The sequence below is a fragment of the Oncorhynchus gorbuscha genome, linkage group LG16, assembly GCF_021184085.1.
Source record: "Oncorhynchus gorbuscha isolate QuinsamMale2020 ecotype Even-year linkage group LG16, OgorEven_v1.0, whole genome shotgun sequence".
Taxonomy (NCBI): Eukaryota; Metazoa; Chordata; class Actinopteri; order Salmoniformes; family Salmonidae; genus Oncorhynchus; species Oncorhynchus gorbuscha.
In genome coordinates this window covers 57,865,845-57,885,772 of record NC_060188.1, presented here as the reverse complement: position 1 = coordinate 57,885,772, position 19,928 = coordinate 57,865,845, and the positions used below count along the sequence as shown (strand labels likewise).

General features: G+C 40.1%; 2 protein-coding genes across 6 annotated transcripts in view; one reads left to right on the top strand and one right to left on the bottom strand.

Annotated features, from left to right (window-relative positions):
• Nucleotides 1–9,658, bottom strand: part of LOC123998767 (E3 ubiquitin-protein ligase TTC3-like) — a 31,147-nt gene extending 21,489 nt beyond the window's left edge. Inside the window, exons 1-12 of one of the 5 annotated variants that reach the window (XM_046303897.1) lie at nt 9,586–9,658; nt 8,952–9,024; nt 8,769–8,811; nt 8,395–8,551; nt 8,213–8,294; nt 8,071–8,124; nt 6,880–7,012; nt 6,070–6,155; nt 5,559–5,653; nt 5,113–5,175; nt 4,956–5,010; nt 4,255–4,441 (exon numbers count right to left, since the gene is read on the bottom strand). In XM_046303897.1, the coding sequence (XP_046159853.1) occupies nt 4,255–4,441; nt 4,956–5,010; nt 5,113–5,175; nt 5,559–5,653; nt 6,070–6,155; nt 6,880–7,012; nt 8,071–8,124; nt 8,213–8,294; nt 8,395–8,551; nt 8,769–8,811; nt 8,952–9,014 (1,018 nt within the window). In that variant the 5' untranslated portion in view covers nt 9,015–9,024; nt 9,586–9,658. The other 4 variants (XM_046303900.1, XM_046303899.1, XM_046303898.1 and 1 more) reach the window with 4 other exon arrangements.
• A 3,274-nt stretch (nt 9,659–12,932) lies between these two features.
• LOC123999779 (phosphatidylinositol N-acetylglucosaminyltransferase subunit P-like) lies at nt 12,933–18,319 on the top strand. The gene is made up of 2 exons (XM_046305805.1): nt 12,933–16,062; nt 18,227–18,319. Exons 1-2 carry the CDS (start codon nt 15,832–15,834, stop codon nt 18,317–18,319), a joined length of 324 nt encoding a protein of 107 aa, XP_046161761.1. The 5' UTR covers nt 12,933–15,831.
• Nucleotides 18,320–19,928: the final 1,609 nt, after the last annotated feature.

Here is a 19,928-nt window from a genome sequence, read left to right as displayed (position 1 = left end):
AACGAAGGAAACGCAGATTAAATCATTAAAACATATGCACTACATGATCAGTCTAAAATAAAGTGATTAACGTAACCCTAACTCAAGGCTAATAAAAAAATTGTAAGGAACGCAATGTTATGTTGCCTAGACTATTGCAAGTAACTCTTTTGTATCTTGCAGTTAGCCATGACAGCTAAGTAAAAATATAATTAAACAGGCATTATATTTTTTATCTATTATAGTGCCCACTACAGTAGACGTCGATCAAGTGCACGAGCCAACATGTGCAAAAATAACTTTCACGGAGTAAAATAATTAATAATCCCCTCTCACGCATTACTGTCAAGTTCAACACAAAAGCAATATATTTCGGCTACACTGCATGTTATTACATTGTACACTTCTGCCTGTGGACATCTGTTCTACAATGTGCCAGCAGAGCATGATACCCTTAGTTGGCATAATTGATCTTGTTGTCGTTCAGGCAGAGAGTACACCTGGCATACCCCTTTTTATTCACAGTATTTAAAAGAGGGAAAGTGTGTGGCATTTCTTTCACCTATATTGGCATCCAGTATAAGCCAGGCCCAGCTACACTTGATCTCCAAATCCACTTGTTTAACAAGTAACGCCTCATTTTGACCTGATTCTCTCATTCTGAAAACCACATACTGTAGCGGGAAAACAGTAGTTAGTACGTTAACATGTCAGATTGCAGTAAGCAATGAACGCATTGTAACATGAGGAAAGGTGTTGTGCCGAACTACTACCCCCTTCCCCTTTGTGTGAACACGCGCACACACTCAATTCTTCATTGCTGCAACTTGCTTGCTAGTTGAGATTTCTGCTCTTCACCACATTGTCAGTTAAGACTACATTTCACTGATCTTAGTAGAAAGCACTTTGTGTCCTCTGATTGCAGGGGAGGCAATAATGTCTGCAGTTTTCGGTTTGGCCATGTTTCAAGTGTAGTCTATAAATTAATCTGCCAAAATTAATCTTGCCCATGTCTTATTTGACTAGTAGTTGATCTGAAATGTTTATAGCTTGCCTACATTTTACTCCCTCTGTTTAATACACATATTTTGGGGACTTCAAGGCCTGGCACACTTCAGAATCATTTTGGTAGCTCATGTTGACCAGTAGTGTGCCACAGAAAGTATTTGACTAGCCATAAAATTAAGTTAATTAGACGGCAGGGAGAATTTCAGCAGGCAAGAAAATGGCCTTGCCGAAATACTCTTCTCCCCCAACCCCATTTCTAATTTCCTTAAATTTTCACTAGAGCCAAAAATGTCTATAGAACAAACTTTACGTCCGGACAGGCAACCAAAATGTATCATTAAAATCTGTGTGTTATATTAAACAGAGGGAGTAAAATGTAGGCAAGCAATAAACATTTCAAAACTAGTTGAATAAGGCATGGGAGAGTTGACAAATTTTGGCAAAGAGATTTATTTAGACTAAACTTAAAACAAATAGCCAAAGCGAAAACTCCAGACATCACTATAGTGCCTCCCCTGCGATCAAATTGCCATAAAAATAAAATGCAGCCTGAAGTGATCATTGAGATGTAGGCTAAAATGACAACTGAATGAAAAGCAGAAATCTCAACTAGCAAGCAAGCCACAGCAATGAAGAACTAAGTATGTTGACATGGGGGGAATTCGGCACAACGGTAAAGAGTCATACCTGTTAATACTATACCGCATTGGTTAGGTTACTAACGTTAGCTAGCTGTGACTTTATTAGCCAGCTAATTTTCAGACAAACGCAATTATTTGATCAGCTTAATTGGTTCAACATTTCATAACAGATTATTCAATCCAGCTACTATAGCAAGAAACTTAACAATACTTCTTCCACCACACTTTCTCCCGCACCTCAAACTTTCCAAATGCCAATTGTTCAGTTACAGCTCATGAAGTATGCGTCACCCGTCTCCGTGGTCAGGCTTCTCGCCTACTGCTTGTTCGGTCTCGCGCTGGTTTACAAACGCGCATCACTTGCTGGTTTATGAGACTCAACTGAGCTCAGGCGCATCCTTTTTCCATTGATCACCCTTGAGGTGTTTCTAAAACTTGATTAGAGTCCAGCTGTGGAAAATTAAATTGATTGGACATCATTTGGAAAGGCACGCCTGTCTTTATATGGTCCCACAAAAACCAAGCCATGAGGTCAAAGGAATTGCCAATAGAGCGCCGAGACAGGATTGTGTTGAGGCACAGATCTGAGGAAGGGTACCATAACATTTCACAGCATTGAAGGTCCCCAAGAACACAGCAGCCTCCATTATTAAATGGAAGAAATTTGGAAACACCAAGACACTCACTAGAGCTGGCCGCCAGGCCAAACTGAGCAATCAGGTGAGAAGGGCCTTGGTCAAGGAGGTGACCAAGAACACAATGATCCCTGACATGGCTCCAGGGCTCCTCTGGGAGAACCTTCCAGAAGGACCACCATCTCTGCACCACTCAGGACTTTAAGGTAGTGTCCAGACGGAAGCAACTTTTTTTTTTTTTAAGGTACGACAGCCGGCTTGGAGATGGCCAAAAGGCACCTAAAGACTCAGACCACGAGAAACAAGATTCTCTGGTCTGATGAAACCAATTGAACTTAAGCCTGAATGCCAAGTGTCAAGTCTTGAGGAAACCTGGCACCATCCCCAATTTGACACGTATGCTATGATGCAGGTAAAGTTGCCTTGCACACCTACAGTGGTCATTTAGAAAAAGCTAGCTTATGGGTGCAAACAATTTTTCCCCAAAAACATTACTTTCTATAGCTACTGAAACAGCTATTTAGTTAGCAAAACAACATCTAGGTGTCATCTAAAATAACCAATTTATAGTTTGATTAATGGCGGCCGGACCCATCTATGTGAAGCTAGCCACAACGAGGATTAGCCACAATACTGTACTTTGCGGTTAGCCTTCATTAAAAGTATGTCATAATTCTATGTATTAATTTGCATCACTGTCAATGACACTTATTTTGAAGGCAAACCACAAATTCGACTTGTGGCTAATCCTTGTTGTGGCTAGCTTAATTAACACATAACCCGGGCCAATCGAGCCTCACTTGCCGGATGAAGATAGCTGGCTGCTTATTACGTTAGCTTTGTGGAACAGTGTTAAATAGCTAGCCAGCTACTTAATTTCATGAACTGAAGTCAAGTATTCTTTGAAATTTTCAAGGATTCCTAAATCCTTGCTAAGAATAATGGAAATGACTGCAGGTTCTACTGATCATTGTTTTCATGCTGTTGTATTGGTGCTACCCCAGAAGTTTCAGTCGAACAAATTATGCTTTATTGCCAACATCGTTCATGGCCGGTGTTGGCTGACTTTTGTACAGCTTTGAAACGCAAAGTCCCATAGTATGCATGTCGTGAAGCTATTACTGTGCAATTCCGGTAGGGTAACATCAGAAAAATAGCACACTCGGTAGTGTTAACCAGTGCTCGACCAGTCGGCGAAAGCCATCACCACCCACGACAGGACAGTTGATTGTCAAGGGCAATGAATTCTATAATCTTAACTTTAATGGATTTCACCATCGAGTTGTCTCACTGAAATTGTTACTCTTTCAAACGACTGCTTGACCCAAACAGCAGACATTGTGGGCCAGTTTAGATGCTGTGTTGCACGTAATAGCGCAACATTTTACATGGTGTCGTCATGTACCTTCGTTATATTAGGTTTGCACGTCAGCTTTGACATTGTGCGTTAAACTAGACATCGGCCGATACAGATGTTGGCATTTTTAGATAATATTATCCGATTCCAATATGTTCACCGATATAGCGGAGTATCCCTAGTCTGAATATATTCCTAAAAACCTGATTTGGCTTTATCATTATGGGGAATTGTGTTAAGATTGAGGGAAAACAATTTAATGCATTTTAGAATAAGGGTGTAACATAAAATCTGGAAAGAGTCAAGGTGTCTGAATACTTTCCGAACCCACTAAACAAAGTTTGGATTAGCCACCCCCACTTCCTGCTATTGGATATGCAAAAAATCTATGGCAGTGCATCGGTCTTCGCATGAAGAATGATTTGCACATGAGACAAGCGCTTGTTGGGAGGGTTTTTAACCATCCCTTTGATTTGTCATGGTAAATCGCTGGGTGATTTACAAGGCGCCAAATTAATCTTGGTAACCACGAGCCAAGTCTTACAATCATCTCCAAATTTATCCTAGTAATTATGTTTTCCTACATGATCAGTTGGTTTTAATATTAAGTTCTGTGGGCAAATTTCCCCGTTACCTTTGCGTTCCTCTGCCCGGTGACACTTGCTCTCCTCTATCTCCATGTTGAACTTGACATGTTGCTGCAGCAGGTCCTTCATGCCCTCTGGGTCTGCCTTGCACAGGGTCTGGCCCCACTCGTTGGCCTCTATTGCCTGCTTGTGTTCCCCCAGTAGGAACAGCGCCTCACAATACCGGTAGTGACCCTGCCATACACAGACCAGAGGAAGGAAAGATGCCATCATTCACAGCATAGACATTTTAGGAATGACAGTACTTTGGGCATTAACATTCCATTACAATCACACACCATATCCTTTTTGTAGAATGTTGAGCATTTCATGCCACTCACTGAAAAAAATATATATTATTGATTTCAAATCAATAGAACTAGCTTGCTGGTCAGTCAGAACAGAGCCGACTAAAATGTATTCATTTCAACACCATCAGTGGGTTTGATCTTGGGATAGTTAGGGATTTTGGCAACAAAGCCACTTATCTACTTCCCCAGGGTCAGATGAACTTGTGGATACCATTTGTCTTCGCATTTTAAGTTTCCAACTAGCTTTAGCAGAATTGTTAACTAGCATTAGCACAATGACTGGAATGGTATCCACAAGTTAATCTGACCCTGGGGAACTTCATAAATCTATAAATATCCCTTTAAGCGGAGGGCAATCGTAATGGAAATTCAGATGTGGCCGTGGGATAATTGCATACCTTTGCCCACTCTGGTTGTATTAAAGTGGCTCGCTTTCCATCCCCAACAGCTTTTCTGTAACAAATGATGCCTTGATCATGAAACATGTTTAATGAGTCTGTATAAGTGTCCTACACAAACAGGTTTGTTCATAGGTTTATAGTTTGAAGGACTTACAGATATTTTTCACTACGGATATAGCAAAGTGCTCGGTTCCCATAGATAATGTGGTTTTCAGGGCTGAAAAAGAGATAGGATTATGTTATCCAACAAGAACTCCTTGAACAAAAAAAATATATTATATATGAGTAGTTAAGTACACCATTCTGGTCCATTTTGACAGACCAAATGGGAAAGCGAGCCATGAGTGGTCAAAGTAGCATTTACACTTCAGAGACATTTATGGTGCCATAAATGAACATGTTCAGCAGGGTGTTAGTCACTTGAATAAACAATTAAATCAAAAGGTACCGTGACAAACACATTGGGAAGCGGTAATGCACAGATAAGAGTACATGGGGAAACAGCCTAACTTGATGCAATCACAGGCGTATGTTATATTGTCCTCCAACATTCCAATAGTACGTAAATCCGATGTTAAAACCACCAAAAACACCACTTACTGATATTTGATGGCTTTTGAGTAACACTTGACTGCTGCATCATATTTCTTTTTCTGAAACTGATCATTTCCTCTAGTCTTCATCTCTTCACTTTTCTGAGGAAAGGAAGGAAAAAATCAAAAATTACCGACAAAATCCTAATAGAAAACGCATGTCAGAATTAACCTACCCATCAACTTAGTTCATAAGTTATCAGGGGTTAGAACCGGTTCAGGGAATAGAACAGAGAACTGGAAAATTTGACAAATTTTGCACCATAGGCTACTTGTCTGTCCATCAAATGTTAACTAGTTTGCCTGCTCTATCCACTGATTGGGTAATTCAATGAGCTAAATAAAAATGCATTATACAGGTAAAACGATAAACAGTACTTTTTGGTTCGAACCGGTTCAGAACTATTTTGATGAGCGGAACGATTGTAAATTCCCCAAATCGTCCCCATTTTCACACAAAATAAAGCGAGGACATGAGTCCTTCAAGGTTGACAACATTATAAATTACAGGTTCTTACCTCAATAGACCATTGGCTGGGGTCCTGTGCAAGCTCTCGCATCATTTTTTTTCTGTCGACTCCCATGGCCTGTGTATAGTGGGCATCTGATGAGAGAAGTTCATGTTTGTATTGGGACCCATTCACTGCTAACCAAGTTGCCAGAGTAGGATAAACAATATCATATTTAATTGCACAGTGGTATTCTAGGCTATAGCCCAGTAATATTCAAAGTCGTTATCACACGGGAATTGTAGATGGGAAGGGCGGGGACAAAAGTTAAGAATAGAGATCAAAGCAAACTTTGCCACATGCGCCGAATATCAGTGTAGACCTTACCGTGAAACGCTTACTTACAAGCATTTCACGGCAAGGTCTACACTTGTATTCGGCGCGTGTGACAAAACAGTTAAGAATAGAAATTGTATGGGACAATATACAAATGTTTCAGAAATAATATTCAAGGCATTTATTAGTTCTTAATTTTGATTAATTATATGTAATGAATTTAATGTTATTTATGTAATAAAAAAATAAGTGATTCACAATTTAAGGCCGAGTCATTAGATTCGAGTAGTCTCCAGACATTCTGGCTTAAAAAAAACAAGACTCCCTGCTGATAAAGTTTGGCTGCCTATCACTGCCCATCTACCATGTTTCACCTTTCAAACTCCACAAGCTCCCTACCACTAAGCCCTAAACAGACCTCAGTAGGTTAAGATCTAGTGTGAGAAGGCTGTAAAAACACATCGGTATGAGGCTTACAGACAGTACATCATCAGACCACCATATTAACAGCAATGGAGGACACTGTCCAAAAGTAGTTCTTACACTCAGTGAAGATGAGCTGCAGGGCAGCAAAGCAGTTCCCTATGGGGCCCAGCTCCTGAACCCGCAGCTTGATGCGTGGCTCTCCTGTCCGCTCCAGCCAGCGTATCGCATCGTCCAGGACCTCCGGCACATGCTGACCACAGAGAGGTACCAGTCAACAAAACACTTCTAGCCTTCACCATCATAACAACTTGTATAGCGCTGATTACAGAAAATTCTTAAAGCAAGAAAAATCAATTGAGATGGTACAGATGGGAGATTAAACACCCCCATTTTGGCTTCAGATGAAAGGGTGGGGTTTGAGGGAGTTTGTGTTGAAAGACTATCTTCAGCATAGGGGGCATCAATGGTACAGCCAGAGAAAAAGTCTGACAAAAAGGCCCAGACCACATCCGCTTCCCCGGCAGACAGTTCCTCCATAGGTACAGGTCCTCAATTGCCAAACATGTAGCACCCACTTGGGTGATGCCACAGCTGCTGAAAAGCACATGAATAGCCACCACATCTTGGCTGTGGTTAAGAACAGTTCCAGAGCCTCTTCTCCCATCTCTGGACAGCATGCAGTACTTTTTGTAATTCTTCCCAACAGATTAAACAAAACCAGGGCTACATTATTTGAATCCAAACAACCATCTAGCAATGAGACAAATATATACACATCCTTTACCCCAACTCTGCAATAGAGTCTAGACCAAAAAATGTAATAATTATGTACAATATTTAGAGCTCTCTGCCTAGGCAACTCCACGGCAACCATAAGATAATACACCAATCAACAGGAAGTTCATGCGCACCAGGTTGCTAGATATTCCACGTGACAAATCAGGTTGAGCTAGTCTTATAATGTATTCAACGATTCAAATTTAAGAGCACAGAACAGGACGTTTCGGTGTCCTTTGCTTGGCTATGTACCAGCAGGGTGTAAAAAAATTGCTGAGTTGTTAAAACAATGAATATTGGCACCCCACTCTTTGGCTACCACAAACCGTAAGTAGAATGTTGCCCCATTTTCTATGCATGAAGAGAACATTATTGTATTCTTATAAATAATTACTGTGCTGAGTGGATAGTTGGATAGTTCCATATTAGAAAAAGAAACCATGTTGCTCTATTAGGTAAGATGAGCAAGAGAAAGCAGTGATGATACAGCATATTTGCATTCAGTGCACCATAGGCATACATTACACTTACCAAGTTAAATTTATTGCTTATCCAGATCATATGCCTTGTTTGATCTTCTAATAACTGGAAGAGAAAACAAGTGACAACATGAGCCTTCAGGTTCAACACTGTAATTCCTGTATGGTTCCATTTATAGTAACAAAGACCTTACACATCCTTTTTCCATCGCTCTGAGGATGGCCTCCAATATTTCTATCTTGTGCAGTCTCTTCAGACTCAAGTCATTGCTGACACTAGAGAAAGTGAAAAGATAAAACCATGCACATTAACACTACTAAGGAACAACAAATGTGAGACAGGAGAGTTCATTAATTTGCAAGTCATTTTTCTTACTTTGAGTCTAAGAAGCCAACTTGCACAGCCCAGCGTGTGGTGTTGTGATTCTCTTGACGCAGCAGAATGTGGTACCAAAAGGCATACAATTTCATTAACTGGGCCGCCTTCTTTTTCAAAAAGACAGGGATTTTATTCCATCGCTCATATATAACATCTGCAACATTAAACACAGTGTGATACAGGTGAAAATGTATGTTATTTTTTCCATGTAATCGTCAACCTCCACCTTGAATAGATATGTTTTTAGTCTGATAGTGGAGGATCTGAGTCACACCTGTCCACTCCCAATAGCCTTTCCACCTACAATTAGTGTGAGTCAGTGCTAACTAGGTATTTGTGTAAGGAACTCGTTCCTAGCTAGTACTTCTTACCTGGAGGTTGCAGGGCTACAAAGGGACTGTCTTTGTCATAGATCTGAGGAAGAACATGAGGTCAATGACGTACTGCCACGTATTTATTGAATTAGTAGTCCATTTTCAAATGGATCTAGTTAGCTCACCGGTCCTAACTTACATCACTATTTAAAATTACAGTCAACCATCCTTGTTACTCACAAGTTTCGCCCCGTGTCTGATGTCGCAGTCCAAAAACTCTGGACCGGAGTCGGAATCTGACATTTTGGGAAGTCTGAAACAAGAATCGTGAGAATTTAGCCCAATGATAATACACAATAACGTTAACTAAATAGCATAGTTAACTGCGTTGTCAACAAACTAGCTATTATTACTCAACAAACGTGTTCCAAGTTAACGTACCACATGTGAATATACAGCTAAAGCGGGCTATCTAGCTAGCTATGTTTGGAGACGACTAACGACGTTAACGTTACTTAACTAAACCAAAATTATAGCTAACGTTAGTTCCGCGGAAAAATAACTTAGCTAACTAAGTATGTCAGGAAATACAATTTAGTTGTAAAGTTAGCTAACGATATCCATCTAATGGAGTCATTGTTTGGTTAGCTAACTGCAGATGGGGGAAGGGAACATCTGTCTGACTGCCAGAAGCCTCGAACTCACCTTGAAAGTTAGCTAATGCTAAGCAATCGTTTGGCTAGCTAGCAACTTGGCGCGGTTTTTTAATGGCTTTGCCGTGAAAAAAAACAAACATTTAGAAATCTGGACACCGCGAACATGAAATACTGTTAACACGCTACAAAAAAATAAGGGTCAGCACACACGGACCTACCTTTCTTGTTCACTTGTCTTTTATGGCAACATGCTCAGTTTACCACAGAGCAGGCGTTGCTGATCAAACGGCTGCATTTCAAAATAAAGGTCCCGTATATTTTTTATTTTACTTGAACGTTACAGGACGTTTTTCTGATTTAAAATCACAACAATTGTTCAAAGTGACTTAAATATACATGTACTGAAAAAACTAACAATATATTATTGAAATCAATTAACAAAGGGCGTTTTACTGTCTCACTTTTTAAGCTAGTACACCAGTTAAATAACCAAATCTAACTGCCTGTTGCTCAGGACCTGATGCAAGGACATGCATATTATTGATACCATTTGAAAGGAAACACATTGACGTTTGTGGAAATGTGAATTTAATGTAGGAGAATATAACACATTAGAGCTGGTAAAAGATAATACAAAGAAAAAAACATGCCTTATTTTTTTTGTACCATCATCTTTGAAATGCAAGAGAAAGGCCATAATGTATTGTTCTAGCCCAGGCACAATTTAGATGTTGGCCACTAGGTGTCATCAGTGTATGTGCAAAGTTTCTGTTCAAAATGTTTTATCAAGACTGCCCAAATGTGCATAATTGGTTTATTATTACATTTTCAAGTTCATAAGTGTGTACTCTTCTCAAACAATAGCATGGTATTATTTCACTGTAATAGCTACTGTAAATTAGACAGTGCAGTTAGATGAACAAGAATTTAAGCTTTCTGCCCATATCAGACATGTCTATGTCCTGGGATTTTTTTGTTGTTCTTGTTGCTTACAACCTCATGCTAAACACATTAGCATATGTTAGCTCAACTGTCCCACGGGGACACACCAATCCCATAGAGGTAGAGTTAACAGTAGTTTAAAAAATAACAACACAATACCAACTCTGTTGTTGGAAGTGTTAATGGTTTTAAACTACTGTCAATCCTTAACTGGTGTATTGTGTGATTTTAGGCATGCTCTCTCGGTGGCAATGCTGTTTAGCAAAAAAATATATAATGAAAAATCAAACATCTTCTGTTTTGTATGCTATTTTGACATTAATACCTGTCATATATCAGTTTGCAAACATGGTCTCTTTTTTTTTAAATATCCAGCTTAAACAGACAGATGGGGATTTTTTTTTTGTATGCCTCGAGTGGAGTTTGGGGGGGGGGGGCTCAAGCAGAGAAATTATTTTAATAAAAACATAATAAGGAGAATATTATGCCCAACTCATGAGGCCCCTTGACGATGTGAGGCCCAATGGTAATTAGCCAGTGTTTGCCATCCCTCCGAGCCTGGTTCCTCTATAGGTTTCTTCCTGCCTTCTGGGGAGTTTTTCCTAGCCACTGTGCTTTTGCATCTGCGTTGCTTGCTCTTTGAGGTTGTTGGCTGGGTACCTGAAAAAGAATTGTGAAGAGCTTTATAAAAAACAGGGCCAATTTAAAATTGTTCTCTTCAAAACATGATTTAATCCTGTTCTGTTATTTTTTTAAATAGTTATTTAACCTTTATTTAAAGGTCTTCAGGGATGTCACCATTGCCCTTGATTCTAGGCAATGTTGTGCTGCTATTTTTATTGACTTGGCCAATCCTTTTGATACAGTAGACCATTCCATTCTTGTGGGCCGGCTAAGGTGTATTGGGGTCTCTGGCCTGGTTTGCTAACTACCTCTCTCAAAGAGAGCAGTGTATAAAGTCAGAACATCTGCTGTCTCAGCCACTGCCTGTCACCAAGGGAGTACCACAATGCTCGATCTTAGGCCCCACGCTCTTCTCAATTTACATCAACAACATAGCTCAGGCAGTAGGAAGCTCTCTCATCCATTTATATGCCGATGATACAGTCTTATACTCATCTGGCACCTCCCCGGGTTTTGTGTTAAACGCTCTACAACAAAGCTTTCTTAGTGTTCAACAACAAGCTTTTTCTACCCTTAACCTTGTTCTGAACACCTCCAAAACAAAGGTCATGTGGTTTGGTAAGAAGAATGCACCTCTCCCCACAGTTGTGATTACTACCTCTGAGGGTTTAGAGGTTGAGGTAGTCACCTCATACAAGTACTTGGGAGCATGGCTAGATGGTACACTGTCCTTCTCTTAGCACATATCAAAGCTGCAGGCTAAAGTTACATTTATACTTGGTTTCCCCTATCATAATCTCTCCTCTTTCACCCCAGATGCCAAACTAACCCTGATTCAGATGACCATCCTACCCATGCTAGATTACGTAGACAGTTGTGGATGCTTTGCATGATGTATTGTTGTCTCTACCTTTTTGTCCTTTGTGCTGTTGTCTGTGCCCAATAATGTTTGTACCATGTTGTGCTGCTGCCATGTTGTGTTGCTACCATGTTGGTGTTTTGTTGTTTTGCTACCATGCTTTGTTATCACGTGTTGCTGCCATGCTGTTGTTGTCTTAGGTTTCTCTTTGTGTACTGTTGTGTTGTCTCTCTTGTCGTGATGTGTGTTTTGTCCTATGTTAAGAAAAATTATAAAGTCCCCGCAGGAGACCTTTTGGTAGGCCCTCATTGTAAAGAAGAATTTGTTCTTAACTGACTTGCCAAGTTAAGGTTGCAGTGACACATCCAAAACCTGAGCAGAAACCATATTGCTTACCAGAGAGAACATTATAGACATCAAGAAAGCCAGTCAGTTGATTATTGACAAGTTATTCCAACACTTTTGATAAACATGAGTTGTCAGCAGTTAAAAACCACTAATACTTCAGTTTCAAAACCCTAAACCATTTTATTTCAGAACCACCAGACCGGGATGGCACTGTCCCCCATGCTACTCCCCTAGTGGAATATAAATGAAACTATTATTCCAGATATTAAAAATGAAGAATATTGACATTTCTCTGAACTCCTTTTCAACTCATGTATATTTAACATGGCTGTTTAATACACATTTCGATGTTCACTTATAAGAATAATAACGTTTTTGAGCATGTTCTGATTGCATGATTTATTTCATTTACCCACCTTGGTAGAGTGAGTACCTATTTACAATTATAAACTGGATAGTTGGAGCCCTGAATGCTGATTGCATGAACGCGTGGTATATGAGACCGTATACCACAAGTATAAAAAAAAAAAAAACATTACTTTTGACTGTTCTAATTACGTTGGCGAGCAGCTGTTTTGCACAAGAACAACCCTTAGCCGTGTTATATGGTCATACCACACCACCTCGTGCATTATTGCTTAAATAACCACTCGATCTGAACAATGAGCCTCAATACTTCCCAAAATAGCATGAACCGGGAGGATAGGATCAGAAAAATAGAACGCATCTTGAAACAAACGCAATTTCAAGAAAATGGAGGACCTTTATTTTGAAGCTGTTTGCGCGATGTCGGACCAGTTAATGTCGCTGATTTCACGGAGCTGGCGTGAAAAGAGTAGCTGTGTTCGAACACTCATACTAAGCGCACTATGCCAAAAATTCCCGGACGTCGTACTAAATTCGACAAAATACGAAGTATGCAAGCACTGGACACTATTTCCGTGCTTTTAGGGACCGTAATGCAATTCTTCAGAAAACGGGCGCCGCTTCACAACGTTTTCAGATTTGAGGAAAATGGCGGAAAATATGCAGCCGATGTCCAACAAGAGCGGATACAAATGTATTGCTTTAACTAATTATGACAAATGTTAAGACAATGTTGAGCAAGGTAATACATGAATGACTTTTCAATAATACATTTTAACTAGCCAGAGAGTATATTAACTATATGCTATCTAACGAAATACCCAACATTTATTGACTTGAATATTCACATCCTTCTTAGCTAAGTGGTATAGTCGTTGTGCGTTATCAATGGACATAGTTCATTCTGGCTATCAACTCTGATTTCAGAGCATTCTGAATGTGCCAGAAAATACCCGTTGAAAACGGCTGTCAGTAAACGTTGGCAAACAGAAAGCTTAATTAAATTGTTGCCAGCAGCACAGTTACAGTCACCAATGCTTTAGTTAACATGAAAACAGCCGAAACAGCTCTGCTATGGCAAGTAAAATGGTCAGAGTGAGATGTTTTCTCAGTTGTGTCTGGAAGTAGCAAACCAACGTTCGCTTGGCTGCTGTTGTGAGGTCAGAAAGCTCAGATCAACCCTACTCCTCAGCCAGAGCGTCCAGTGTGATGAAAGCTCCAAGAGCGAAACGACAATCCGACGACTCTTGATTTAGGAACGCCCAGAGTGCACTGGCACTGCAGATTAAATGTACGAACACACCCAAAATCGTTAAATGTCTGGCTAGTCATTTGTTATGCTAGCAAGAGGTTGCATAGCAACAGCATCAACTTCCGGTAGAGAGGCGAAGCGCTAGTACGCTCAAACTGAAACGATAACGTTAATTTACAGTATATTACAATGAACTAATAGTATGTTGTATATACTTATCAAGTATACAGTATGAAAGGAATGGTATTTGAACACAGCTTGTGTTTCTCGTTAATTGCTAATCAGTTGCTTGTTCCACTTCCCACTCGCTTGAAGTCTCATGACAAAGTTACCAACACCCACTTTTGGAATATGGAAGTAATAAAGATGGGTACAAGATTTAGAATATGGTTCTAAATTTCCCTCCCTAGCCCTACGAAAAAGCATAAAGTTATCTTCAAATGAAGCATGCTGATGTGGTGAATATCTCTAATTATACATTAGCTGTTATAACCAAGCAATGTCATATGTCATATGACATTGTCATATTTATCACTATCTCCCTCTCTTTTCTACGAATTCAGATTATGTGGTGGAAAATTTGCCCTCTCCCGTGCCAGAAACGGCTTTGTTCTGTTCCTTGGCTCACAAGTTGGCTTCTGTAAATCACAATTGAGTGACTTGAGTTTAGGCTATGTCGATGACTGAAGTTGGGATTGGAATGTGACGGAAGATGGCAGAACATGAGGTTTTGTTTGAAACTGCTAGTGAGTCTGGTGAAGCTAATAGTACAGAAAGTGAGAATTAATGGGTTACATTGGTGAAGAAAAAGAGAAACGAGAATTAAAGCTATGTTGGAAAACAGGAAACCAGTAGACTCGTTTTAGTCGGTGTCAGGGTTTTGGATCAATGCTACAGGAAACCAGTAGACTCGTTTTTAGTCGGAGTCAGGGTTTTGGATCAATGCTACTTATCTGTTTACCTTCTCCAGGAAAATCTGGAATGAGTTGGAGGAAAGTGTGGAGTCGGTGAGAGTCACAAGACATGGTCTTATTTAGATTTTTGTGGGTCTGCGGAGCAGAAGAAGCATGACTCAAAAAGATATTGGAGTGGAATCTTTCCTGCATGGATTTTCATAGCAGGGTGCCTATCAAGGTTTATTTTTCTAGGGTGGCGCAAGAAGTAAAGGCAGAGGATATAACTGAATACATCGATAGAGTGGTTGGTGCACATCGACTGACCTGTATGGTGGATGGAGAAAATAAATTAACTTCATCCATGCTACTGTTCTTTGATGAAGAGTCTCTCCCTTAACATATAAAGTTAGGATTCATGAGATACCCTGTAAGAGCTTTTGTGCACAAGCCCCTTCAGTGTCATAAATGTAAAAGATTTGATCATGTGTCAAGTGTGTGCAGAAGGGAAAGTAATCATATGCCAGATGAAGGGAAATGCTGTAACTGTGCAGGTGAACATGCGCCTGAATTCTTGGAGTACCCTGAGTGAGAATGAGGTGGCAAGGTTAAGGAGTGTCCACTATATCTTCTATCTGGAGGTGGTGAGAAGATTGGACGGGAACGAGTGGCAGGGAAGAAGCAATCGTATTAGAATCACCACGACCAGTGAAAGGTTTCTCATCAACCGAGGGATAGTGGAATGCTACATGTTAAAAAGATGGACTTTGTGTTATGTATTGCAATGGTCATAAACTGTACGGCACAAGTAGAGAATCATTTTAAGAAAATTGAAATTGTGAATGCCGCTGAACGTTTTTTGGGTCTCCTTGATTTCACAGCTGAGGCCATGCAAAAAATCCTGTCGGTGAATGTACCCTCATCACAGGCCCCCGAGCCTGTGTAAGGATGTATTTTGTAGTGGACTATGCTTGAAGAAGTGTGATGGGTTTCCTTAGTTGACATGTTTATTTTGTATGATGTCGTTTTCCCCCTTTCCCAAAATGTTTTTTTTTTTAAATTCAATACCCCGTCCAGCTGGTGGCGGTAATGCCAACCGCCGTTAACCCCATCGAAGAAGAAGACTGAAGTTGGGGACTCAATGCCATATTACTCTCTGTAGACTATGTGAAAAAGCCAAATGTGTTCTCAAATGGAGGGTGTTAGTCTGACTTTTCGATGTACTTTATGTTTTTGGCAATTTTCTACTCTTTCCCTAGTTTTATATTTGGTGTGGGCCTATGTTCCAGATAAATGGCTTCATTCAGTAGGGCTTACTTACTGGCCTCATCTGATGCGGCAGTCCACCACTCTCCTTCTTGGTCAAATAGCCCTTACACAGCCTGGAGGTGTGTTGGGTCATTGTCCTGTTGAAAACAAATGATAGTCCCACTAGGCACAAACCAGATTGGATGGTGTATCACTGCAGAATGCTGTGGTAGCCATGCTGATTAAGTGTTCCTTGAATTCTAAATGAATCACTGACAGTATCAGGAGCGAAGCACCCCCACATTATCACAACTCCTCCATGCTTCACGGTGGGAACCACACATCAACCGTTCACCTACTCTGTGTCTCACAAAGACACCGTGGTTGGTCCAAAAATCTCAAATTTGTACTCATCAGACCAAAGGACAGATTTCCACCAGTCTAATGTCCATTGCTCGTGTTTCTTGGCCCAAGCAAGTATCTTCTTATTATCGGTGTCCTTTAGTAGTGGTTGCAGCAATTCAATCATGAAGGACTGATTCACACAGTCTGAACAGTTGATGTTGAGATGTGTCTGTTACTTGAACTCTGTGAAGCATTTATTTGGCTGGCAATTTCTGAGACTGGTAACTCTAATTAACTTATTCTCTGCAGCAGTAAATCTGGGTCTTCCTTTCCTGTGGCAGTCCTCATGAGAGCTAGTTTCATCATAGCGCTTGATGGTTTTTGTGACTGCACCTTGCGACTGCACTGTCAAAATTGACTGACCTTTTGGATTGACTGACCTTCATGTCTTCAAGTAATGATGGACTGTTGTTTCTCTTTGCGTATTTGTGCTGTTCTTGCCATAATATGAACTTGGTCTTTTACCAAATAGGGCTATCTTCTGTATACCACCCGTACCTTTTCACAACACAACTGATTGGCTCAAACGCATTAAGAAAGAAAGAGATTTCACAAATTAACTTTTAACAAGGCACACCTGTTAATTGAAATACATTCAAGGTACCTCACCTTTCTGAGTTTGAGAGAATGCCAAGAGTGTGCAAAGCTGTCATCAAGGCAATGGGTGGCTACTTTGAAGAATCTCAAATATAAACTATATTTAGATTTGTTTAACACTTTTTTTGGTTACCACATGATTCCATATGTGTTATTTCAAAGTTTTGATGTCTTCACTATTGTTCTACAATGTAGCAAATAGTACAAATAAATAAAAACCCTGGAATGAGTAGGTGTGTCGATGTTTTACTGGTACTGTATTTGATAGACCCAAAGTATCAGATCACACCATGTAAAGGAACAACCTCTAATACTTTTTTTCTCTCAATAAAATGCAACTAACTGGATTTATGTAAACATTGGATTATTCAAATATGTAATACAAATCTCCAACTGATTTTTATTTTATAACGCTATATACAGTGCATTTGGAAAGTTTTCAGACCCCTTGACCTTTTTCACATTTTATTACATTACAGCCTTATTCATAAATTAATTAAATCGTTTTTTCTTCCTCATCAATCTACACACAATACCCCATAATTCAAAAGCGAAAACAGGCTTTTAGACATTTTGTGCAAATAAAATACAAAAACGGAAATATCATATTTACATAAGTATTCAGACCCTTTGCTATTAGACTTGAAATTTAGCTCAGGTGCATCCTGTTTCTGTTGATCATCCTTGAGATGTTTCTACAACTTGATTGGAGTCCACCTGTGGTAATTTAATTGATTGAACATGATTTGTAAAGGCACACACCTGTCTATATAAGGTCCCACAGTTGACAGTGCATGTCATAGCAAAAACCAAGCCATGAGGACGAATGAATTGTCTGTAGAGCTCTGAGACAGGATTGTGTCGAGACACAGATCTGGGGAAGGGTACCAAAAAACCGTTGAAGGTCCCCAAGAACACAGTGGCCTTCCATTCTTAAATGGAAGAAGTTTGGAATCACCAAAGCTCTTCCTAGAGCTGGCCGCCCTGCCAATCTGAGCAATTGGGGGACAACGCAGGAGTGGCTTCGGGATAGGTCTCTGAACGTCCTTGAGTGGCCCAGCCAGAGTCCTGACTTGAACCCGATCGAACATCTCTGGAGAGACCTGAAAATAGCTGTGCAGCGACGCTCCCATCCAACCTGACAGAGCTTGAGAGAAACTCCCCAAATGCAGGTGTGCCACGCTTGTAGCGTCATACCCAAGAAGAATCGAGGCTGTAATCTCTGCCAAATTTTCTCTAATATCTGTTTCTCTGAATCTAGTAACCTCGACTATAACCTGTAGCCCACGTTATTGTCTTGAACAGATGTCTATGCCAGAGGTCAGAGGATGGATGACTGCCAGAAGAGGGCCATACCCAGATTAAACGATGTCTCCATCAGTGAAGTGAACATCATTTTCTATTTATCATCTCAATGACAACAGATTTTTCACATTCTGTTGGAAGAACTATTTTTTATTTAACCTTTATTTAACCAGGTAGGCCAGTTGAGAACAAGTTCTCATTTACAACTGCGACCTGGCCAAGATAAAGCAAAGCAGTGCGACAAAAACAACGACAAAGAGTTTCACATAAACAAACGTACAGTCAATAACACAACAGAAAAATCTATGTACAGTGTGTACAAATGTAGAAGAGTAGGGAGGTAAGGCAATAAATAGGCAATAGAGGTGAAATAATTACAATTTAGCATTAACACTGGAGTGATAGATGTGGAGATGATGATGTGCAAGTAAAGATACTGGGGTGCAAAAGAGCAAGAGGATAAATAATAATATGGGGATGAGGTAGTTGGGTGTGCTATTTACAGATTGGCTATGTACAGGTACAGTGATCAGTAGGCTGCTCTGACAGCTAATGCTTAAAGTTAGAGAGGGAGATATAAGACTCCAGCTTCAGTGATTTTTGCAATTCGTTCCAGTCATTTGCAGCAGAGAACTAGAAGGAAAGGCGGACAAAGGTAGTGTTGGCTTTGGGGATGACCAGTGAAATATACCTGCTGGAGCATGTGCTACGGGTGGGTGTTGCTATGGTGACCATTGAGCTGAGATAAGGCGGAGCTTTACCGAGCAAAGACTTATAGATGAACTGGAGCCAGTGGTGTTTGGCGACGAATATGTAGTGAGGGCCAGCCAACGAGATCATACAGGTCGCAGTGGTGGGTAGTATACGCAAAACGGGTGGCACTGTGATAGACTACATCCAGTTTGCTGAGTAGAGTGTTGGAGGCTATTTTGTAAATGACATCGCCGAAGTCAAAGATCGGTAGGATAGTCAGTTTTACGAGGGTATGTTTGGCAGCATGAGTGAAGGAGGCTTGGTTGCGAAATAGTAAGCCGATTCTAGATTTAATTTTGGATTGGAGATGCTTAATGTGAGTCTGGAAGGAGAGTTTACAGTCTTACCAGACACGTAGATATTTGTAGTTGTCCACATATTCTAAGTCAGAACCGTCCAGAGTAGTGATGCGAGTCTGGTGGGCAGGTGCGGGCATACGGCACTAAGAAGTATGGCCTTACCTCAGTGAGGATGCTCACTAAGAAAAGTAACAAATAGCTGATGCTGTTTTATATGTACTGCAATAATAATTGCTTGACATAAGTGTGGTATGTCATATGATACTTATTTAGTATTTTTCGAGCACTATCGCTTTGAAGGGGTCCCCTTACTATTGTAAATGTCTTGCAAATCATTTCATTTTTACATTTTGTTTGGGGATATGAATGACTTCAGCCTTGATTCACAAGTTGTCTGAAAAAAAAATCTAAGAAGCTCCTCAAAGAAGAAAGTTCCTTAGAAAGTTATTAAATGCAATTCCTGAACATTTATCACCAACTTCACACATTTTCATTTGAATAAGTTGAGTGGACACCAAATTAATAATGTCTGTTAAAACCATGTGAACTGATCTTAATGATTATATTTGTGTGTTTTGGTTTAACTTCAATAGTACTCTTGTAGATATGCTTTTCTCAGAGAAAAGTCAGTTGTCTTATCTTGCTATCTTTCTCACTCCCACTATTTGCT